The 24960-nt window shown below is 42.2% G+C and overlaps 1 protein-coding gene across 1 annotated transcript in view; it reads left to right on the plus strand.

Moving 5' to 3' along the window:
• TRABD2B (TraB domain containing 2B) overlaps nt 1-24960 on the plus strand; it is a 265256-nt gene that overhangs the window by 145803 nt on the left and 94493 nt on the right. The window contains exon 4 of the mRNA XM_021529047.3: nt 11162-11336. Within this exon, the coding sequence (XP_021384722.2) occupies nt 11162-11336 (175 nt within the window). The remainder of the gene's footprint in view (nt 1-11161; nt 11337-24960) is intronic.

Raw genomic sequence — 24960 nt, forward strand, 5'->3', positions numbered from 1 at the left:
TAGGGCTTTTTGCACCAGTTACTTCCTGTGGTCAGTTTTGAGCTATTCAGTTTTTGAGGACAGTTCTGTAAAGCAAATTCATCTTTGCCAGCATTGAATTCTATGTTTCCTTGTACCCCTCTGTACTCTTTATTAAGAGGAAAATTGAAAATCCAACACTTAGATTTTTGTCCTTCAGCCCTTCCCAAAAATTGTGGCTGTGGTCTCCAGCTGTTATCTCTCATCTGCTGTCCCCAGCTATTCTGCTCACCTGAGGAGAGGCTCCTGTCTCAGGAGAAGATGGTTTTTCCTCTCTCACTGCTGATCTGGCATGTCAGAGACCTGCAGCTTTGCTGACCACTTTGTAGACAATTTCTACTGGCCCAACTACCCAGGTTTCATACTTATTATCTGTGTGTCCCATATAGGGTAAACATCACTGGGCATGAGTCATACCTGACACTTCCAAGCATCTTTCATCCAGGAAGCTGTGCAGTGAAGTTGTTTGGTGGTAACCACAGCTTACAGAGAGCTCTGAACCCCTTTCAGGTGCTGTGCCTCCTCCTTCAAGCTGTGTCCATCAGAAACAGCCAAGCTTCTTGGATACCTTACTTGAATGATGCCATCAATATCTCAAGTTGTCTCTGCAGTTTGAAATGCCATGGGTGGATTTAGATAGAGTGTTGCCTTCTGAAAAGCATATTATGATTTTGAAAACATGACATTAGAGATTCATAGACTAAGCCCATGTCAGTATCAGCCTCCCTAAACTAAAGAAGAAAACGTTTAGTGCCTCACTTCACGAGGCACTTGCTGTTTATAAATCACCAGGTTGTTACATACCCCTTTAAAAATGTTATCGTTCTTCGCTGAAACCCATCCTTTAAAATTTAAGGGTCCTGATAATTCTAATTACATCATTAACTTATCCCATTGTCATTTTGGATAAAATACAACTGGATTTCTGGCTCGCTTCTCAAATCAATGAGAACTATCTGTGGAATGCTCCAGCTTCAGGAACTGCAGAAACACACAGCTGAGACCATTAGGTAGAGTGTTGAATGACAAGCAGACCTAATTTGTCCAAGGAATGGAGTTTTATCTAGGGCAGAGGAAGATAAATCCATGAACTGAAGGCACAGATATTGTAACACAATGCTCTGGAAGCATCTTATCGTTCTCAGCCGTAACAAAGTGCAGGCAAACTGGCACAGCCTCTTGTTCCTCCATGGAAAATGACTGTGGTCTTTCCAGAAAAGCCAGTGCAAGGCTGTCTCCAGCACCAGGGGAGCCATCCCACGAGTTTCCCATGGTGGCTAGAGGCAGAGGGTCAGTCACACTTTGGGAGTGTTTGTCAGGAGGACACTGATGGCAGTCCTGATGCCAGGTGACACGAGTGTTCAGTGCTGCCTGTGCCCACAGCCAGCAGAGCCTGTCCCCACCTTCTGCTCTCTGGAGAGGCTCCTGCAGAGGAGCTGCCTTCCCATAGCTCAGAAGAGCTCTTGCTCTGCTGTGGTGGGATCATAATTTCTCTCCACTTGCACCTGAGTTACAGCTCCATGTTTTGGTACACTGGGAGCATTTGGAAGTGAACGAAAAAACAGGAGTGTAGCCAAAATTTTCGGAGTCTAATTTTCATATTATGTCAGAACAGGATTCCAGATTGGAGCAATATTGTATTTTGGCTTATGTGTTTCAGAAAATTGGTTGCAGATCCAGATTGAGAGTGAAGTGTACTTGTTGATGACAGTGCTGGGGAAAACATTGCAGAGATTGTTTTTTTATTAAGAATCTGGAACATACCCAGATAATTTCATGCTACAGGTTTTGAAAATAGGTTGTTCTTGGTTGAAAATTTTCATGACATCTTTGCACTTAAAGTTGTTTTACCTTGGAAGTTCTTTCCCTCCTCTTTCCATGAAGAAAGCAATGTGAGAGGAGAGAGAGTCATGGAGAAATTGGAACAAGACATTAAAAAGCTAAGATTTTTCTTTCAGACAGCTACGTTATTAGAAAAATAACATATTCACCTACAGAAAAGGGCTGATTTACATTAAAACATTTAGGGCTTGTTGACTATCTGTATTTATTAGAACAGGAATAGACTATAAATGACTATAAAAGAGTGATTGGTGAAAAATATTTGGAGTTGAAGGTGCTGCTTTCTGTGCAGTACTATATGTTTGCTGTAAAGCATTTACTTTCCCTTCATTTTAAAGAGCTGGTTTATGAAGTGTTTTTTGGTAATACTTGTTAAAGAGAAATGGAAAAGACTTGTTAGTATTTTAAATAGTATCTTGTTGGTTGAATGTACAAAGTGCTTTTTCTTCATGTTTTATTTAGAAGTTATATTTGCTCCTCATTATTACTGTGAGGGGGAGAAAAGTGGGACAAGGGGGCAGTTTGGTTGGTTTGGCAGGATCAGTGTCAGCATTATTGAAAAGACCATGTTCTTGGGTACCCTGGACATAACATTTCCTCACCTGACACTGTTAGTATGCATTACCAAATGGTGAATGCCATAGATTTGGTATCTCCAGTGTCAACTGGTTGAGCTCTCTGATGGTGACTTCAGACATAGATCTTCTAAAACCAAAGGCTTGTAGAGTTCTACCAGCATGGATGCAAAGAAATCCATTTCAGAGGCAACTTAATCTGAATTATTCCTTATGTTTCCCCTCTCTGGTCCTTGTTTCACTTCTAAAGGCTTTCTTGGAGATATTCTCCATCTTTTCATCTGGTACTAGACCTCTCAAGTAGCCCCATTGTAAAGAAAGTGAAAATCAGGTCAAAAGCTATGATCCAGTTTTTTTCAGATGCCAGCATAACTAGAAAGCTGGTTGGACTGGGAGAGGCCTGGACTTCTCTAGGACCAAACAGGAGGGCAGAGCCACCTCTGCAGTGCACTCCCTTGAGGGTCAGCTCCAGACATCCCATGTCCAGCCCAGCTGCTGTGGTGTTATGAATCAGATTTCTGCTCCTTGCTAAGTTATGTGATATTGTGCAAATCATGTATTTTTGGATCAGATTTGCCTCAGGTTAAAATAATATTGCAAATTTCACATACGTGTTAGAGCTTTTCCTAGAATCTCACTAAACAGGGATGGAAAGAAAACCATTGAAGAGCCCTGAACAATACATATCCAAGACAACCAAACCTGAGTTTGTACCCTCTACTAAGCAAGTGTTTTCCCACTGTGTAAAAGAAGACAAAATGAAAAATACTTTTGGAAAAAGAATTGCAGTTCTTTAATAAAGGAACCCCAAACCCAAACCTTCTGGCCCCATTTTTTTCACTTTATTGCCCTGCTTTGCCCTTTGATCAGTGTCTTTCCTTGGGTGTCACGGCAATATACTAGGTGATGGTTTTAGTATCTGAACAGAAAAAAAAAATATTCTTTGTCAAAGAAAAGAAACCATTTGGAAGGGAAATAGAAGAACTTGAACTTTTCCATATGTTTGCAAGCTCATGAAAGCTGGCCTCAAAAAAATCCCAACGTTAAAAGGGTTTTAAGTGTAGCAGGAGTATCATTAGGTTGTTAAGACTTACCCTCCCCTCCGAAACCCCCAAGCCTTTATTTGCATACACTGCAGGCTTGTCATCCTTAGTCAATTAATGAGCAGGTCCCTGTAATCTGGTCCTAAATATACTCCACATAGTTGGGTGAAGTTTGCAGAAAGGGGGCCGGGATCATTGTTCTGACTCTGTTTTGTTAAGATTTCTTTAATCAAAACATTCATTCAGATAGAGAGGCCGGCTGCATATTTTGGCATTGCAACCAAGGGGGAGCAGGGACGGGGTTGGGGTGGGGAAGGAGGCCTTGGAGGAGGGGTTGATGTTGCTTGCTTCTTCTTTTCCTTTTTTTTTGTCCCAAGTGCTTGGAAAGCAGCTATTTAACTGGTGTGGAAAAACAAATAGAAAACATACATGGAGGTCATGACTTCTCAGGGATTTGTTGAAAGTCTTTCTTAACAGGGATAGAAATATCACTCCCCAAGCTGTGAGTGTGCAAGATGCACAGCCCATCCTTGTGGCCTTTCTGCCTTTTTTCTTTTCTTTTATTGTCTTTTATTTTTTTTTTTTTTACATGGTTTCTTTTGGCCCAAATGAACAGGGGAGGCAGAACTAGGCAGGACACACAGCTGTTGTTTGGCCAGGTGCCACATGGAAGAAAAGCCTTGTCAGGATGGGTTTGGTGCTCCCAGGGAGGGTGTCCATGCAGGTGCAGCAAGGGCTGAAGCTGCAGATACAGGGGTGTCCCAGGGCTGCAGCCCACCCTGCCTGCAGGCAGCTTTACACTCAGGCCAGCAATGACTCCTGCAGCTTTTGTGTCACCTGCAGAGCTGGTTTTTAAAAGTATCATTCACTGTCCATAGAGACTACACTGGCATTCAGCCTGCTCTTCCCCTCCACATCTTCTCCTATTTGTAATTTTCCTGCATTTACAAGTTTAGATGCTCCAGTGGCCCCAAGATCTGAGGTAGCCAGTTTGAAACTCAAACACCTCTGTTTTCACATCAAGTTGCCGTGGCATGCTGAGAGAAATCCCACTAGCTTTAAATCAGAGAGGCCAGTTACAGAAATCTCACTAACCCAAAAGGTGATGTAACTGCAACATCTGTGGACCATGAGCACTGATGGGAGGTGGGCAGGGATTAGCTCATGGCCAGAAGTGGCTCCCCAGAGTTGGTCCCAAGAAATGTTCTTGCTTGTGTTCTTCACTTCCCTTCAAGCAAAAAGTATTTTTGCCTTTTCCCCCTCCAACTCTGGAAAAGGGAAAGAAAAGATGGAATTGAACTTTACTTCAAATATTAAATACTCCTTTTACAGTCCACTCAGACTTCTAATATATTACTTTAGTGCATAGGAGAAAGCCATAATGGGTTAATCACATGCTCAAACTGGAGACTGCTCCTTCCTGGTTTCCCTTTTCCATAACAAGCTGGAAGCTTATCTTCTTGGCAGCTGCCAACTTTGGGCTTTGGATTAAATCAGTTTAACCTGACACTCCCTCCTTGGCCATTGCTGGTCTCCCTCATGAAGGAATCTTGGGAGTGCTGGAGGAAAACCATTTGAGTTGGCAGCATCTTTTGCTTTTGTGGCAGCTACGTCTTCCTTGTGGAGATACTCACTCTCACAGACCATTCACTTTGCACTATTTCAATCCTTCCTATCAGAGGCTGCAGTAAGAGGACATTGCTCTCCCAGATGCCAGAAGGGTCCATAAATCAGAGGAAAACAGGTGTCTTAAAGTCCAGAGCAGTATATTTTGCAGCCCTGCAGTAAAAGCCACAATGCCTTGTCAAGGCTGGTTAACAGGAGGGTGTCCTCCCTTCATAAAGGAATGATAACTAGATCTCAGATGTCAGCCTGTGACCCAAGAAGGGCTGGTGTGAATTTAGGGCCGTCCAGTTTGCTGGAGGAGCCAGTGGGTGTTGGGATGCTGTTCTGGCTCCCTGGCAGCCCCCATAAGCTGCCTGTCAGCTCATGAGATCCTTATCTTTCGTAATGCTGTCAAGTGTATAAAGGTTCCTGACCTGCATGGTGCAGGGAAAATCCTTCAAAGCGGGATCCCTTACTTGTCTTCTGGCTCTGCCCACATAAAGCTCATAAACCAGAAGACTAATAAAGAGAACCCAATCTTTATAGTGTTTAAAGAAAATGTAATGTATCTGGGAACAACTCCCTGCTCACAACTGGAGATAAGGATTATGAGTGTGGAGGTGGAGCTCTCTTGTCAGGGAGGGATGGATGGGGTTTGTATTGAGCTGCTGGACTGGAACTCTGGAAGCTGATGGCCAGCTCCCTGTCTTGCCATAGCTGTCCCTTTGACTCTGGGTTTGCTGCTTTCTGTTTTCTCTATTTAGCTGTGAACCCTCTGGGGAGAGAAGGAGAAATAAGGAAATAAGGCATTTGTTTTATTGAGAGATGCCCCTGCAACTGTCAGTGATGATGCTGTACATGCAGGAGTTTGGAGTTTGGATATTTCTCAGGAGATGAGGCTGGAAATCTTGAGTCATCTGCTGATTAGGACAGTGGGAGAGAGGAATCTCAAAAGCCTAGAGGATTGACCAAGATACAGGAAGATAATTGCTGAAGAGGTTTTAGGATCACTGTGTGTTTCATGGTAGGAGCTGGCTTCCCATTTCCCTATCTCAGCTTCCTCTTCTCCATCTGCAAGTAGAATTATGGTTGAAGATCACCTCTGCCCACAGGCAGGTGAGGAAAGGCACACAACTCTTTATTCCAGTGTTGGTAATATTGTTTTTTGATTGACATAATATTACCATTTGAATGCACATTCCAGAAATACACTCTCATCACTGGAACAGAACAAGGCTAAACAAGGTTATCAGAGGATTGGGAAATGTAGTGCATAGAAGTAGGAATGATAACACCGTTATTCCACATATGATAGTGGTTTGATACTGGACTGAGTCTAGAGCAGTTCCACTGTAGCCAATAAATCCAAAGTAGGAAAAAAATGTAATCAAAGATGATGGTGCTTATGTATGTCCAAAAAAAATTATTTGCAGATAGATGTTCAGAACTTTGGCATTGTGCCTCTGCCCAGAATATTTGTCCAAATATTAAAAAATAGTAAATTTTAAAAATAGACTTTTAATGTAGTCCCGTGTCCATGAATTTTCAGCTGAACTTTGGCAGTAAGCCCTAAATGTGATAAAAGACTCTGCACCAATATATTTTGCTTTTCTCTTTTTTTTTTTTTTTTTTTTTTTTTTTTTTTTTTTTGTCTTTTCTGTCTCTACAGACAAAGCTGAAAGCATAGCATTGATCTTGAGTTATGGCTGATGCATTTTTCTAAGCTAAAGTATCTTGTTAGCTCTTATGCTAATGATTGCAGCAGAATCCAAGCCTCTGTGGAAATTTATGGGAAGAGAGGTTACTGCTGAGCATAGTGTTGGACTTTGGATCTTCCTTTGGGTCCCTCCAGAGCCAGACTGAGCCAGTGCCTTGTATGTAACATCAAGGTAGAAAGTCTTGCTGTCCCCATTTTACAGATGGACTTTTGAGACACAGGAGGAATAAAGCAAAATGCTTCAAAGACACTTAGTGGAGGTTAAGTGCTGAGTTTCCTTTGAAGGTTTAAACCCAAATGACATGCTTGTGATCATGTAAGAGATTTGTATCACCCATGGGAGCAGAACAATTTTTTCAGGGTAGTGTCATAACCACTCCACAATCCTTCCTCTTTCTTCTCCCTAAAGCTCCCACTGACTTCAAAGGTGAAGAATTATGGCCAGCATCCCACAGCACTGTGAGCTCAGACGTGCGTACAGAGCTTTATCCACACATATATTCCATCAGGGATACTGACTCAAGTAAAACTACACAGACAGAGGGAAAGGGAAGAAATTTTTGCAAGGCTGGGATTTCTTTTTTATTTTCTCATAGTCCCTTTTTTTAACCTTGTAAGTTTAACTGAGCAATGCAGGGTGTACCTAATGACCGAGTTTGTGGTCCGTCTGTACTGTCTGTAGGAAAGCTGTAACCTAAAGGAAATGGGAATAGAAAAAAGGAGGAATGCTACTTTATTAAAAAAACAAAATATTCTTTCTTTTGAACACCTCAATGAGACACATTATTGAGTTTCCACTAGAATTATATATAAATATGACTTGGTTGGGTTCTCAGAAAAATGCACACCTTGCAGACACTGGATGTAAAGAATCTATTTATCTCTTGTCATGTGTATCCACTAGAAGTGAGCACACCCCAGGTGATGCATTTTTCTGCTGATCCAGCTGTTTTACACTCCTAGGTGAACAGCAAAATTAGCAGTTTGGATTTTTCAACAGACACAAAATCTACTCCATTTCCCCCTTCCCTTTTTTTCCTTTTTTATTAGCAATATTCAGATATTATTAGATTAGTCCCTCACCCAGGGTCACAGCAAAAGTCTCATCCATTCACTCTCAGGTCAAAAACAACAGATTCATATCATTAAAATTTTAATTTTTTCACAGAATGGAAACAAAATAAAAGCAGAAGGGGGAAGGTGCATCCTTTTGGTGCATATTTAGCCCATCCTTCTAAAATAACAGGTCTTCTCTATTCCAAAAAAAAACCCCAAACTTAAATTCTGGCTCCAGTTAAGAATTTCCTAATTGCGTGTGACTGTTTCTTGACTTCCTGATCCCTGTCTGGTTTGAGGGTTTCTTAAATCAACAGGAGCAGCTGTCTCCCTGAAGCCAGGCATGGTGTGTGTCACTGACTGTGGAAAGGACCTGGATACAGGGAGGAGCGGAGGTGATTAATGGGGCAAGTGTCACAGCTCGGAGTGTGGTTGCACTACTGTGTAGGAGCATACTTACTACAGTCATTTATCTTCTGTCCCCTGCCACACACGCACCAAAACACACCTGCAGATTTTATTTTTGCCAGGCATTAGAAATGCAGGAATGCACACAGTGCAGCAGGACTTGTAGCTGATGCTGTGCCTCTCTAGGTGATGCCTTCCTTTGTCTTGTTCTTTGGGAAAGCAAAAGAAAGATTGACAAAATCCAGTTCTTGGTTTTAAGTTTATCCCTCTGCCATTGGCAAACTTTTTCCCACAGAAGAGAAGGAAAAAAAGGGAAGGGGGAAAAATAGGAAAGTGGGGGAAAAGGCAAGTAAATGGCTCTGTTTTGTGTACTGTGTTTTAGGATAAAGAGAAGGAACAAACTATAGGTTAACTATGGATGTAGGATTGCAAGTAATGGAGTTGAACAAGGAGGTGAAAGGTGCTTGCCTTCTTGGCAAAGATCTTATACAACATCTGCTTTTTGGCTGTCTAGACCTCCATCAACGGTGGGATGCACAATGTTTGGTCCCCCAGCATTGCTGCTCCTGCTTTGTGTTGTGCTCACAGGCAAGGCTTTACCTTGCTTTCCCCAAAGCATCTCAAGTGATTCAAAACCAGGTCCCAGCCTTCACTTCCCTTCAGCCAGAAGCAGGGAAGAAGAGACTTCTCTTAGGTAGATGTTGAACCTTCAGATGCTTCCAGAAAATGTCACCTTCCACTTCAGTGCCTAAAGGCTTCCCTGACTCCTGCCTGAGAGCCCCAGTGTAGAGGAGATGCAAAGGTTTGTGATATCTCCTAGGACCAGTTGATTTGCAACTTTGCATTACAGAGTATAAAATGGCTACTCATTCCTCAGACTTGATTCCTGCAATATAAATCTCTCCATGTTTTTCACCAGGAATGGAAGGCACTATGTTCTTTGCTGCTGTAGCCAGCAGCATTTTATCTCTTTGACACCATCAGTCTGCTCCTCCATCCCTTTGAGACAAACACATATTCTTGCCAGACACAGAGGTATCTTCCTTGGGCTTTCACAGGAAACTGGTGTCTCCAATAGGTCTGACTTAATGGGACTTACTGCTTGTTGAGTGCTGGCTCAGGGCTAAACTGAGAAGAAGGTCCAAAGTACATCCATGCTATGAGGAGTTCACAGGTTACAGTGGTGATGCCAAGCCATGCTAGAAAGCCTGGAGGAAGGAATGACTCAGGGAAATGTGACTGAAACCTTAAAGAATTACATGCTGTGAGGAGCATGGTGATTTGGCAAAGCAGCTTGAGAAGCAGTTTGGAAAATCAAAGGTCCAGCTGGTCTGTGAGACTCAATAGGCTGGGGCAGGGTCTCACACATGGAGTATTATCCCCATCCCCTTGGGATCCCCTGGTTCACAAGATGTGGTCCTCTTTTCTGTCTCACTCAACTGGGAGCAGCCTTTAGTGTGAATCCAGAGTGAGCTGTAGACTCATCCTGCATGATGCATGTTGAGAAATCTTTGCTGCTTGGTCCCTCACATATATTAGGAGTAATGCAGATGGGGCTGCAATAAAAAAGCTTTAAGGAGAGTCACTGGGAAGATGGAAATCTGTTTTTTCTCCCCAAGACATGCTGAAAACTTTTGGAGAAGCAGTATAAGCAAAGAGGGTGGGAAGAGACAGAAATTGTTGTGCTAAAACCATGTGACCAAGTAGAATGGAAATAGGTGGGCAGAAAAACAAAATCTAAAGGCAATTTTTAGAAAATGTGTACAGGAATTTTGTATAGTAGAAAACCAGAAATGAAATTAACCCAAGTAACAGAGTCACTGCACCAAGTGTTTCAGCACAGTGAGTGAGGGATGTTCCCCTCATGGGCTGTGCATGCAATGTCATTACCACTGACTCAGATTAACACTGGAAATCCTGGCAGCTTTACATGTACCTAGGGACTCAGAAATCTGAACCTGGGGTTTGCAGTTTAAGTTGCTTTCCAGTGGTGAGGGACAGAAAATCAGCAGAACGTGCTTGGGGGTCCTGTTGGCAGCCATCAAGCACTGCTCTCATACAGCTCTTCTCCCTGCAGGGCACATGGGCTCCCAAACCCTTGTGGTAGAGCTGGGACTTTCACTGTTTCAAAACAAGGTGTTGTCCTAATAATCAGAGACTTTTGGCTTATCTGTCTATTGGATCTTGGCTCATTCCTGGGTCTGCTGCCCTGACCCAAGTCCTTGGGCTTTCAGCCTTTCTGCTGTGCCTGTGAACACCTCACAAAAGCAGGGACTGAAAGAGCAGTTCTTGTGGAAGTCCCTTCCTCGGATACATCAGGAATATTCCAGGGATTTATGTGCTGCAGTGCATGGTCTTCTCTGGTGAGACCTAATAGCAGGTAAAGATAAGGGGGTTTACCCTGTGTGCATCTTCCTGTGTCTGCATTTCTTATCCTTTTGTCTCTTTTTAAACTGTTAGGTTCTTAAAAAACCACATGCACAAGCCAAATCTTACAGTCCTTGCTTAGTTCATGGGGACCTCAGCTGAGAACAGATCACAGGAATTTGTATTAAACAGCCAGTCCTTTTTTTTGAACATGCATGGAATAAAGGTCCAAGTAACTCACCCAAATGTAACATCTGAAACTACATTTTCACAAAGGGACAGAGAAAAATCAAAATCAACTGAAGTTTCCTTTAGTAAAATACTAGTTTCACTTTAATTGGGATAACTAGGAAATTTTTTTTTTTGAGAGTTCCTAACAACCTCCCATGCTCTGATCCTCTAGTGGTTTTAGTGGTTTTTTGTGTAATAGTGGTGCTCAAGTGGCTTAAAGAAGGCTGGATTAAAACTTGCAGTGTTTTGTGGGTTCCTTAACCAATGCCACCTGGCTATGGCCTCTCTCTCTGTTTCAGGTGCCAAATTTCATCAACACGACACTCCCACCCCACGAGCAGGTGACAGCTCAGGAAATAGACAGCTACTTCAGACAGGAGCTCATCTACAAGAGGAATGAGAGGATGGGGAGAAGAGTGATGTCACTTTTAAGGGAGAACAGAGACAAGAGCTTCTTCTTTGCTTTTGGAGCAGGTATGGCATGATTTTTTTCTGTTTTACTTTGTTACCATGATTGGAAGTAAAGTGTTTGGAATGCTTCAGGTCTTTGGGCCTGGGGAAGATTTCTTAAGAAGCTTCCCTTTGAAGCAGAAAGACTTTTGTTTGTCCACATCCACTTCTGAAATGGAGTAAGTTGTTGTAGGAGCTGGGTCTAGGTCCAGGCAGGCTGCGCACAGGCTGCACTTATTTTTTTTTTTTTCCATCTGGCTGTAGAAATGTGAAGCTATATGCACTTTTCATGCTGTTGTGTTTGTTTCCTCCCCAGACCTGTGGGCTACTTGGCCACAGGTGTAGAAGATGGTTCAGTTGCCTTTGAATTTGTAAGCCCAGGTGCTGATGGCAGTGAGTGGCACAACACAGACCCTCTGGTGGCACAGGCACACATGTGTGTGGCTCCAGAAGCTGGCCCAGGATTTCAACCCTTCTGGGCTTGCTGCACTTGAACCTTCTCTATGGGTGACTAAGCTGCTCTGGTGGTGTGTCTGTACAGACTGGCTGGTTTGGTGCTTTGCACAGGTGCATGAGTTGTGTGTGTAGCTAAATACCAGCATTTTAAAGCATTAAGTAAAAATCCAAAGTATTCCTCTTCCTTTTTAAATGCTCTCCCTGAAGTCTGCAGAACAAAGACGTCTGCAGTGCTTCTGTGAGCCTGCAACAGTACACGCTACTGTCCTCTCTCTCTCCTTTTTTTATTTCTTTTCCCTTGACCAATGGAATTCACATTTCTGTGTGATAAGAGTATATATAATAGCCATTCAGGCCCCTGCTCAGCAGAATCCTGAGGACCAGGTTAAAGTCTCTTGAGCTCCCTCGACTTCAAGGCAGGCTGAGATTGGTGTGTCGAGAACAGATCTGTTCCTTCTGCTCCCTCTCCTTGGCAATCTCTCATCTTTGACAGAACTTTGCTTCTCATCCCATGGCTCTTGCTGTGAACTTTGGCAACAACTCACCTTTCGCTACTCACTTCAGTGGGAATTTTGATTAAAGACTGTGGGTTTTAGCAGAGACACGTGCATTTTGATGTATTTATTTTTTGAGTGTATCCGGACTGAATTTTCCCAAGCTTATTTAATCTCAGGCTTGGCTGATATTTCTGGCCAAGAAGTTTTGCTTAACTGTTTTTACAGTAGGAAAATATATCACGATGGCTCATAATTGGACAGGCATTCATAAAAACCAGCCTGTCTAACCCAAGGAGTGAGGTTTATCAGAGCTTATTGAACATGATGGCTTAGATAACAGTTTCCAGTTTTGGAAATCCCTTAACCAGTACATAAATGGAGCTGAGAGGATAAACTGGGCATTGCTGCCTACTTGTCGTGCTCTACACCTAGTCCACAGACCATGGACTGGGCAAGTCATGGATCCAACCCACTGCAGCTGTTTCTTTGTGCTAATAACAGAGGTGAAATTAAGCCAATGGATGCTAATTCCATGTTGCATTCTTTAAAAAGGCACTTCTAACTTACGGGAGGTTTGAGCTTTCTTTCCCTGTCCCCATCAGAGGGCACCTACCTGAAACTCCCAGGGAGCATCCCTTGGGATAGTTGGCTCATAAAGAGCAAGTCTTATTTTGTCTTTTAGTCCCATTTCTGGTGATGTTGAAAACTGCCTTTGTTGCTGGGTTGTTTTGTTTCCCCAGCATTGAGCGTGGCAGGACAGAACAGACACACGCAGCCAGCTTTATTGAAAACTGGGATGTGGGAGCTTTTTGTTTTGGGTTCTTTGTTCCAGCATCCTTTTGGCCTTTCTCACCAAACTGGGCCATCCCTGCAGGCTATCCCTGCTTTAATTCATGTACAATTAATTCGTGCTTTCTTCTCTGGAGTGTTTTTTTCTTCATGCAGTGAACACTAAGAATATTAATTTTTTTCAATGCCAAAACTTTTATATGTCTAAAGTGCAAGCAAATTCATTTTCTCTTATGATTCAAATGCAGGTTTTTTTCCCTGAAGAATTTTTGTTTCCTCTTTCCCCCATGCATTCATGAATTTGAAGAGTAGGTTTCACGGATAAATCTCTTGTTTTGCATCCTTATTTCTAGTTCTTTTATTTTGGGGGGTTTATTTGGTATGTGCTTGGGTCATTAATTCAAATTGTTCTATAAAACTTTGAGGGTTTGGTTTTGCCTTTTATAAAAATAAAGGACGTTTTTGATGAAAGTTGAGGCTTTCACATATTCTCATGAATTCTGAAGTGCAAAATTTTAGGAATGCACTTTCAGTTACGATAGGTATGATAGAGTCTGTGGGAGTTTATTTACTCCCAGAGCAATGCAATTTAAGATTCTGCATCTCTGAGACTGACATGATGAAGGGGAAAAAATTTGAAAAAACATATTCTGAACAATGTGCTTCAGAAGATATTTCCCTTTATGCCAAGCATGATCTCTGCATGAATCCCTCAATTCTGAGGATATTGGAACTAATGAATGAATAGTAATTAAATTATATATGTGTATTACGAATTGTTTTCCAAATTTCATAATCTCCATCATAGTTTCTGGGAAAGGAAGAATCAGATAAAACTGTGCTGGCAAATAAAATTGGGAAAACAAGTATTTTCCTAAGTAAGAAAATAAGGCTGTTATGGGAAAAGCACCTTGGAAACACTTCAAGAAATGCAGTTTTACAGACCAGGGCTGCTCTAGGAGGGAGCCCCAAGCCCTGCAGGATGATTCATGTGGACTCAGAGGTATCCTGTTACTCCCAGGTATAACTGGAGCCAAGGGGCTGGGAAATAGGATCTCTCCCAGAAAACAGCCCTCCCGAGGCAGAGCCCTGCCTGTTCCTCTGGTGGCCTCCCTGCAGGGAGCTGTACCTTGTGGATGCTGCTGCAGTGAAGTTTTACCTGGCTTTTGCACAGCTGCATGCAGCTGCTCTCTTGGGACATCATCCTCAGCTTATGGCAAGGTCCCAGTGCCGTGGATGGGTACTTCTGTACCATCTAATAATCAGTAGAATAAGCTTGACTAAGGTAGAAGGCACCACGTAGGTGTCTTTGCAAATTGCAGTCAGGTTTGGCTAAGTGTATCCTACTTCATGGCTGTAGAACCAAAAAAAAAAACACAAAAAACTCAAATCCAGTGAATGTCTTCAAATGAAAAACAAGATGATATCCTGGCAGCCTGGTGGTGCAGGAGCCTGGTGCCACTGAGCTGGATGATGCAGGTATCTGGTTTTTTGGTAAAAAAAAAAATGGGCATTCATGGAAAACTCTGTTTTCTTCTGGAAAAACAAGTCCATTTTTGCAGATGTCAGTCAAAATCACAGATGCTTGGGTGTCATTGCTCTTGTGTACACTGGGATTCCCACTAAAAGTTTCACTATGTGCCACTTAGAGCTGTGCTGCAAAGACCTTGTCGTGCATCCTAGGAGAGCTGGTTCTGAGTCTGAGTCTAACCTGCAACAGCACGAGGCTGTGAAACATCCTACACACAAATCCTGGGGAAAAGGAATGGGCAGGGGACAGACATTTGAATATCCAAACAAGCTGAGATAAAACAGTTATTCATAAAGTGAAGCAAAGTTTTTCTATGCTGTTGAAAGATGGGGGGTTTTGTTCCAGTCAAAAGTATTAAAACAAAAAAAATTACACAATTCTGAAAGGAACTTTTCCGTTTTCTGTCATTCTTAAAAATAAAAAATAGACTTTTCAATAGATTTCTGCCTTTTCCATCTTCCATGACTTTACTTACTATTTAAATATGTTGAAGTGATTCAGACTTTTAATTTATTCCTTTATAAAACATGTAGAAGTGAAAATAGTAATTTTTTTCTTTCTACTTTAATTTCTTTCTCTTCTCCAAGAAAAATACAGACTCTGGGTAAAAGAGACTCAGCCCTGCACCCAGTTCTGTGGACTTTGTTCCACTCCTGCCAGTGTTTACCATGTTCAGGTTTAATGTGAAAATCTCACCATATCTGTATTCACAGTAACTGTACCCCAGGAATGAATCAGCAGTTATTGTTTGTGCAGTTAAATGATATTTTTCATTTATTGGACAAGGTGACTTTTTCCTTTGAATGAATAATGGTGCTAAATAGAGTACTTCCAAGTAAAATCTGGGCATTTACTTGGGTTCTCTGTTTTGAAAATCATGATGGTTTACTTGGAATTATTGATCTGTAATAACAGTGAAGTGCATTAGACATCATTTATACAGACAATTTATAAAGGTCCATTTACAGTCAAAAAAGAGACACACAGCCAAGAGCACATGGGCTGTTAAGAAGAGTTAATATTTTGGCAGCTAAGACCATACACATGAAGTCAATGTTTAAGAAAAAAAAACACTCTGGCTTATTTCATTTTTATGGGCAAATAATTTTCAAGTAACACTTATGATAACAGATGGATAAATTTATGTCTGCAGTTAATTTGAACGATAATTTCCTTAGGATGTTTTACTTGCGTTTTTTTTCTTTCTTTCTTTTATGAGAGCTGTCAGTTTTGTAGCTGAGTGCTGGATTTACTGCTTCAGAAATTCAGATGCTGCTCCAGTTCACAATGTTTATTAGCAGCCAAATCAGTAGGCTTTAAGTCAGTGGGTTTTGTTGTTTAAAATAATAAATATATCATAGAGAATATTCTTTTACTGAGACAGAGTTGAAATGCAAGTACCATAGCATCTCCCACCATAGCAAGAGGGGAAGCAGATTGTCTCTGGACCATAGTTCTGGGGTGGAGAGAGCACATGTTAAACCATCCCACCAGCCTCCACAACATCTGAGAGGTCAGAGAGGACCCAGCTGTTGTCTGTGGTGTGGTGGAGGCCAGATTGCCCACAGCTCCTGATGAAGCTGGTGATAAGAGAGATCTGTTTGTGTGACAGTCGGAGCACTCTTGCTCATCTGCAGGCTTAAGTGGCTGAGTTTATTTATATTTGTTGATGGATTAGGTATTTCTGAGATGTCCTGAAAGAAAATAAATACAGGCTTTGCTGTAGATGTCTGTGTGCTGCCATGAAAGCAGAAGAATCCATCCCAGAGTAGCAACAGCGGACGTTGATAATTTCCATGCTCAGAACAGGTGAATTCCCTGCCCATCCTTCAGAATTCTCTCACTCATCACTGGATGGGCACCACACCAGGAATTATTCTGGTCATCATAAATTAGACTGTTAGCAGGAATTATTGAATAGTTTGGGTTGAAATAAGCCTTTAAAGGCCATCTAATCCAAGCTATCAAACAGCAGTTACTTGCTCCCAAAGTAGGTGTTCTCTGGTGGTTCTTCATAATGGGGCTCAGAAGTGGGGTGCACTCTGTTTTCAGTAGGGAAAGGGAGAATTGTGCAGCTTTTCTATAGGACGGGACTGGTACAGGAACACAATATTAAATCTTCTCACTGTAGTCCTCAGCTCCAGCTCTTTCCCTTTTGTCCTCTCTGCAGAGGATTCCCAAGGGAATTTCAGCACACACCATTTTAGATACTTGCTGTGCCAAAGACAGAAGCAGGCTCAGCCTTCACTTTCTGCAGTGAGCAGGAGTTAGGGACATCTCCAAGGTGACTCAAGCCTGCAGTGGTCTTGAGCACCACAGAGATGTTCTTATTTTTCTCTGAAAACTAAAGCATTCCTGAGGAGCTATCCAGATGATGTAGCTTGAACATGCTTCATCAATGGGTGCTGACCACAAGCTGACCAACAACTGAACTGGAAGATTATGGATGTTAAGTTTTGAGGGAAGGGGGCAGAGGAGAGGTGGTGGTGGGATGTTGTTAGAGAACAATATTTCTACTCAGTAGTCTGGAAAAGGAAAGGAAGTGATGGATACTATGAGCAACTGCAACACAACTAATTAAAATGCTGAGAGCCTTTGTGAAAGCTTTAGCACCTGGCATGGGATCTGGCATTGGGGTTCACATGTGTTACTTGGAAGTGTTTTTTCAGGAGGGAAATGCCTTGAGACCGCTGTCCAACTGCACACTGAGGGATGGGGATTTACAGATGTTGTATATACAAATAGCTGCTTTCCACTCCCAAATGAGGCAGTATTCAGTGCAAATCAAGCACCAGCACCACTGTTGTGTCACTGGGAACCAGCTCATTGGAAGTCTGGTCCTCTCTCCACCAGGATTGTGGAGCTCTTTACAATTTTCACTCATCATTTCGGATCCTGTGTGGGACACAAAAGTTAAAAAAGGAGGGGAAAAAAAGAAAAAAGAAAGCACTTGCAGGCTGGAATATAAAGAGACTTTATCCCCCAGGTCAGGCATCCTGATCCAGTGCTGATTAGTGGTGCTACTGACATCACCAGCACAGTTCATCAATGGGGTTGTCTCAGTGGAGCAAGAAGTTGGCGACCAGGAGATTGAACTTGGCCAGCCTACAAAAGAGAAGAAAGGGTGAATTAACAGTTTGCAGATGCTAGAATTCCCTCTGCTCATGTTTATTTGGGCATTCAGATGCTTGTAGTGAGGTCAGCCTGTTTTTGTGTATGGATTTCTTTTACTATTAGTTTTTAAGGCAAAGTGTCACTTTGCTTTTAGAAATAGACTTGCATGCTAATTTTGACCAAAACCATGCAACTGATTCATTTTAAAGTCTTCATTAAACAGGCAATGCCTGATTCTCTTTTCAGACACTCTGTTGTAAATCAGGAGATACTCCACTGGGAAAAAGTTTGTTCCAAGTGCAAATCCAGCCTGCAGCCTTAAAAAAAAAAAATCAAGGGAACTTTTTAATGTACACTGATCTTGTATAATACAGGGGTTTTGAAATCCCTGAATATTTGCTTTTCACCTGAAGCTTAAATCGGCAAAAAGCACCTCAGTTAAGGAGGCCAAAATAAACCCGCCTGCACTACCCTTTTGTGAAAAGGGAACTTCTGTTCAGAAGGCTGATTCCTGTAATTCTGATTTGAAAAACTCCTGTTGTATAACAAGGTATTAATTGTAGAAACACAGCATAGCCTATGCAATGGTGAGAGCTGTCTTGAGGCCTCTGTCACCTGTCCCAACCAAGGAAGGCAAGGCAGGTAGCAGGTGAAAGAAAAGACTCCAGTATTTGAGGTTGCAATTTGTTTTTTCCCCTGGTATGTCATCACCTGAACTGTTGAGGTAAGCTGGACAAGCCCTGGACTGTGTTTGGTGGTCTGGTGGAGAATGCATCGTGCTCAACAGGGAGTCCTGACTGGCCGCTGCCCACCTTTACTTTCAGTGTTGCTCCACTGAAAGTGTGTGTGCAACCCCAAATCCTGGTCTTTGTTTGCCAGTTGCAGATATTCAAACAAATGCTGAAAGCAACTAAAATGAACCTTGCAAACTGCAGTGTGTACGTTCACCAATTCTGGTATAATTTTGCCCATGATGAATGGGGAAAGTTGCCTGTGCACTGTAGAACTTGGGTTTAAAGAAGCATATACATTAATGTCAGCTCCTCTGGGTCCCTGACATTTTCATATCTATTTATTATTATGCCTGTGCCAAGTTCTACTGTATAAGTCTAATTCTGTCTCTCTGTTCTCAAAGGAAAGAAAACTGTATTGGCCCCTCCTGCCCTATAATATAAGGATTTTGGCTATATCCTTACTGTATTTTTCTTCAACATCTGAGATGTAAAAAGTGTAGACATAATTTGGGAAATTTTCTCTTCATAGCTGAAGAAGTGTGAGAGGCTAAGCACTCTGCTTAACAGGAATGGGCTTAAGCATGGGATGAAATACTTTTTCACCCACACATATGCAAGAGCTTGCTGTGGATCCACAGGCCACCCTGTAAGCTCTCAGGAGACCAGGCAGAGCTCCCATATAACTCTAGGTTTCATAATGGTAGTGTTGAAAACAATATATGGATGCCAGACAATTCATCACTTCCCATCCCAAAACCCAGCTGAAAATTCCCATCCAGCTCTAACAGTGCTGTTGGGAAGATTTTAAAAGAGCAGTGAGGTGAACCCAAGGACTGGAAACCTTCCTCTAGCACTGAGATTTCTGAGGGATGCTCCATGAAAGGCAAGCAGATTGCAAAGGACCCAAGGATCTTGTCTCAGCTGGAATACCTTTGTGTGCTGCTTGCACCCAAGTGTACTTTTAGGCCTCCTGCAGTCTGGTGCTGTCCCAGAGCAGAAGGAAATCTGGTTACTCCTCTTCCTTGAATTCAGAGCCTGGAGTGCAAGCAAAGATCCTTCAGTGGTGTTTCAAATTAATACAAGTTGATGGGCTTGGCCTGAATTCACGTTCCTTTCTTCTGCCCCTCCTGCCTGGGTGCGTACTCTGGAGGAGGAGCAGAGATGTCCCAAGGCATCCTGGACCACCATAGCTGAATTCCCCGCAGCTCCACTCTTGGAGCCTCCAGCTGTTGGAGCAGAAGCTGGAAAGGGAATTCAGTAAAGCCAGGAATTTAGGAACCAGTTTGTACTGCTTGTGGTGTTGGTCTCTTAGAGCTTCACGCCATTTCTGACCAGTTTTAGAGCCAAGTTGCAGGAGGAGTGCATATGGAGAAGAACCAGTGGTAGTTTTGGTGCCCTGGAAAGGCAGGGCACAACTGTTGGCTGGAGTCAGTTGTTTTGCAGAAGTGGATTTGAAGCTGAGAGCTTTAGAAAGCCTGGCTGTAATTTATGTGGATTTCTTGAGGATTTTTACTGGTATGGAAACTGGGACTGGAAATCTCATTAAACTGGGCGTTCTTGTGAGAGTTTCAGGTTTTCTTAGTCATGGTTGTGCCAGGAATATCATCAGAGAAAACTTGCTGAGAAAGGATTTATGGATTTGGGATCAGGTCCTATTCTCACAGAATTTATGGTAGTTCTGCAACTGACATCAAGGTGACTGGCATATGCACCTGGATGAGACATTATTTATTTGTCATTCCAGGTCTGTAATCTAAGATGCTACTTTCACATCAATACCCTCTTTATAAGTCTATTAAATACCAGTTCCATTGTTATTTTCTCTGGTAGATCAGAAGAGATGTGTCAAGGAAAAGAAAATGTATGCACAATATACCTCTGCCCAAAAACAATATTTAAACATCAGAAATGTAAAGTGAAGGTAGAATTACTTAGAGGGGCAGAGGGGAAATAATTAAAGCTCCAGCCGGCAAGATGAGATGTCGTAAACTTCAGTTATTCACCTCTCTTAGACATTCAAAACACAAACTCTGCCACCGTTCAGGCATTTTATAGAGGCCTGCAGAAAGCAACAGAGCTCTCTTGGACAAAATTGCTCTGATGGCAACTGAAACTGGGCTCAAGCCCAAGTCCAATAGCTGAGCTGCCATCTGAAACTGGAAAATGTTCGGGTTCGTGCCTGAATCTCAGCTCCCTTTCTGCTCTCTTCAGTAGAAAACCTGAATCTGGACTGGACTGATGTGGAGCAAGAAGAAACTTCAATTTGTGGAAAAGCGTTGCTGTTCCAGATTGGTTTTTGAAGAGATTACTTACAAAACTGGAAAATATGGTAATTCCTGGCAAAAATGGTCTGACTTGGAGGTAGACAAAGCCTTTTTCTTGGAAAAGTTTGCTAAAGAGTTGTGAACTGAAATATGTCAAAATATGATTTCAGAACTACCAGGCTTTGCTCCCAGTCAACCTCCAGGTAGGCAGTGGGAATAAAGAGGTGGGTGAACAAACAAAAAACCAGATGGATCTACCTTGGAACTTCTAGTTTGTGAGAGAGAATCAATGAATCCTACCAACTGCTTAGATTTAGATACAATTTTGCTCATCGCCTGACAACTACTCTGCCAGAGAACTTCCAAACACCTTTTTAATGTAAACACAACATTTTGGTGGACTTCAGCTTTGGAACTCTCTGTTAGAAAAGTGAAATTTCCCATCATTTTCTTGGAATAATGCTGCAGGACTGAAACCTATGTGACTTGTATTTAATTTAATAACTTAAGTATTTTTGAGTATTTTTCTGTGCTTTATTATGGGAAATACCTTAAATACTGAGGTTTGCAAACTTTTTAAAATAGTATTTATACACTGAAGGTAAATTGAGAGAAAATCAAATGCCACCACTGGGTTAGCTCAGTATGAAATTCAGCACCAGTTTTCAGTATTTATACAGAATTCACATTCACTTTGTGTTTTTCTTTGAGGTGTTTGAGGTACAGTGAAACTGCTGTGAGGTTCTTATCACTTAGCAATCTGGTCTGGTTCCAGTTGAAAATTCTGCAGTACCTCTCACTGGGAGGATTGGTTTAAAAGGAACAGAGATCTGCCAAAGAAATAAAGACTTCATTATTGACATCAATGCTATTTTTAATCTGGTTTCCTAAGGAAATGAGGCTTAGGCAATGGCAGAGTTTGTGAGTATGTGTGTGTGTGTGTGTGTGTGTATAGGTGTGTGTGACTGTGTCCTTCGCCCTTGTAAATTTTTCATCTCTTGGCTGATTATAACCAAACCTGACAGATGGCTGAGTCTCCAAGATAATAAGTTCTTGCATGCTTCATGAAAATAAGTGACTGGATAGAAGAAAAAGACATTCATAGTGTGCATCCACTGAAAGGGCACAGCATGAGTTCAACTTCTATTAGAGCTCAGAAAATCCCAATGGGAGAGGGAGGTGACATCCCCATAGACAACTGCATTTTTCTGGTTCCTCTGCACAGGGGAGGGTTTGCTGTGTGTAGATAGATAAGACATGGCATGGTTTAAATGTAATAATGATGTTTACAGCAAAGTTATTATTTAGAGTATCTGAGGAGCCACATTACCTCTGGGCTGCCCTCTAATGAGGTGTTCATTCTCAAGGCCAGAGCAATAGCAGGGAGCAAGTTAATAAATGTGACCGAGGCATGGCTCCAGGACTCTATAAACCTAATGAGTCGTGGGCACTCAAACTGTGCAGCCTCACTACTGCTAATTGGCCAAGTGTGCCATCAACCATGCCCAAAAATGTTCTTAAGTGGACAAGGGGTGAAAAGAGCATCAGAAACTCCTGTGAGTCCAGGAGGCAGCCTGGGGCAGCATTCCTGTGTGCAAAGTTCAGGAACACTTTCCCCAGAACCAAGGTCATTCCCTTGAGAGCTGAAGCAGCTCACTGGCAGTAGGGAACAAAAGTAAGAAACAAAGGAAACATAAAGCATGACCAGCTTATCAGACAAGGGGATGGTTGTCACATAGCAGTTGGAGAAGATGCTCCGAAAACATTGTGATGAGGAGAGTGCTTGAAACCTTTCCAAAGAAAAAATACAGATGGGGATCAGAAAAGCCAAGGCAGGATTAGTGCTTAATTTTACTTTTTTTTGAGATTGAAAATTATGTATTTAGTATCTTGGTAACAGTGGCAGCTGTTGGGGTGGGACTCTCCCTCTTGAACTTAAGGTGTCTGAAAGTTCAGTGTGTGTTCTGTATAAGACCATCAGTTCCTTTGAAAACCTCAGAGGACAAATCCTCCCACTTACCTCAGATGCATATTTTAAGATAGAAGGAATTGCCCTCTGGAGACGTCTTTCCACTGACCACAGAGGAAGCCTAAAAAACTGGCCTCCAACAAATGCCTGACTTTCAGATGAGTGGGATTTATTGAACCCTGAGAGCAGGAGTCAAGAATTCAGGGTGTTCTGTCCTTACCTCTACCTGACCTTGAACAAGCTGCTCGGTGCACTGAGCACTCCCTGAGCAACATTTTGCATTGCTGCCAATGGTAGAACATTGTTAGTCCTGAGGCAAATTTGCAAGCAGAAGACTGACACAGGATTGCTTTCTGTCATGCTTTGGAGAGCATCTTGGTGTGGTCTCAAGGGGAGAAGAAATTCCTCTGCCACCATCTCTGGAAAATTCATCCAGGGCTAGGTTTATTTAGGGTGAAGGGGGAGCTGTAACACCCGACCATGTGCAACTTTTCTTCCTGTGGCGTGATATGGTTATAGCCCAAGGTTCACCAAACATTTTGTGCAGCTGTCCCTGTGAACCCCAGTGCTCAGTCCAAACTCTCCATCTCTGTGGTTGAATGGAAGATCTGGATTTGGACATGCAGAAGTGTAAAGAATTTCCATCTTGCCTCTCTTCTTGGCTTGAGGGAACAAAAGCCACTTCAGTGCCAGCGCAGGCATTCACAGCCTGGTCTGCCTGGAGACAGAACTGCAGGCAGGAGAGCAGGCCCTCATTTCTGTTCATCAGGCATGGTTATCCCTTTTGCAAGGGAAGAAGCAAGCAGTCAAAACTGAAAAAAATAAGTATTTTGATATCCTATGTGTCTGATTTTTCACTGTTCTCTTTACAGCCAGGCCAAATCTGTGTAAATGCTGTCAGAATGTGTTTTGGACCTGGAGACACTTTGAAAAAGCCTTCTGATATCTCTTAGTTTTTTGCATGCAAGACTTAGAGACAAATCAGGTGTGTGGGTGGGTTTTCTGTTTTGTTATTTTAGCATTATGGAGAGACTCACTAGATAGTCCCCCACTGTGGGGTCACTCACCAGGTCCGTAGTATTTACTCAACATTTCTCTGAAACACCAGCATCTTAGAAGTTGTCTTCCTGAATTTACATTCCCAGTTCAATCATCTCCCACACAATGAAAGCCCCAGTGTTGGCTTCGTTTTAAATCCTGCTCTGCACAGTGCTCCCGTCAAAAGGGAGCCCTTGGTCCTGGTGCTTTTGTTTTCCTTCAGACCTGCCAATCACCCCGCTTGCCTTTGCCCAAAGTTTGTTGTCTTTGCAGTTGGTCTCAGCGTGAGCTACCAAAAGCCTGGCTGAGCCTGACAGGGGATTCTGTCAGCCTAACCCCAACACACGATCCTGCACCTCCCTGCCTCACAAAGGGCCTTTTCACCGGCCCACCGCAGTCCCCAAGATTTCATTTCATGTGCTACAATTAATCTGTATTTATTGCCACTTATCTTAAATGGCTAACAATATCAAGAGTTTAAAAAGTGCTTTTAATGTCAAACTGGGTCAATTAAAACTCTACTTAAAATATTTGCAAAACTCCTTGCCTGAAAGTTACCCCCTCAGTCTGCTGTTAACCAAAATGGTTTAAATAAATACACGCAGCTTGAGGAGATTGACATTTGGTAAAATTCCTCTTGATATTTTAGTAGAATCAAGGATTAATTTCCTTATTCTTATATTCACTTGCTTTTTTATTTAATAAAAGGGGAAAAATTAACAATATTTTAGATGGTTATAAGTATTTGAAAAATCGAAACAATCAATTTAAAACCCTCAAGAGATAGCCTCAGAGCCTTTAATGCCAGAAGAGACTGTTAGATTAATTGCTTTGGTCTCCTAGAATTTCATCCTGTTCTTTCATGGACCCTCTCATCATGTGTTTAACTGTGAACTTCAAACCGGGGGCCACGAGTACTAATTTTTAACTCTTTTACTATCGAGTGTGGGCATGAGAAATAGAGAACTAGAACATAAAATAGTAAAAGGTTAAATAATGAAAGAGTAGCATTTACTTGTATAAGTTGTGTTTTACTGAAGGCTGAAGATGGCCACAGGAATCCATTTTATCCCCTTGCAGGAAAGCCCCAAGTTTTGCCTTGAACATTTATTTAAAAGCTCAGTTTGCAAGACAGTCCTAATAAATTTCATGTAATAAGTGCTGATGTACTGCCCATGGGGACTCAGAACTTTCATACAGCTCACTCAGGGTTGCACTTTGTTAGGGTGGTGACACACATCAGGTGGAGAAGCCCC

This window comes from Lonchura striata, chromosome 8 (assembly GCF_050655825.1).
Source record: "Lonchura striata isolate lonStrDom1 chromosome 8, ASM5065582v1, whole genome shotgun sequence".
NCBI classification, from domain to species: domain Eukaryota; kingdom Metazoa; phylum Chordata; class Aves; order Passeriformes; family Estrildidae; genus Lonchura; species Lonchura striata.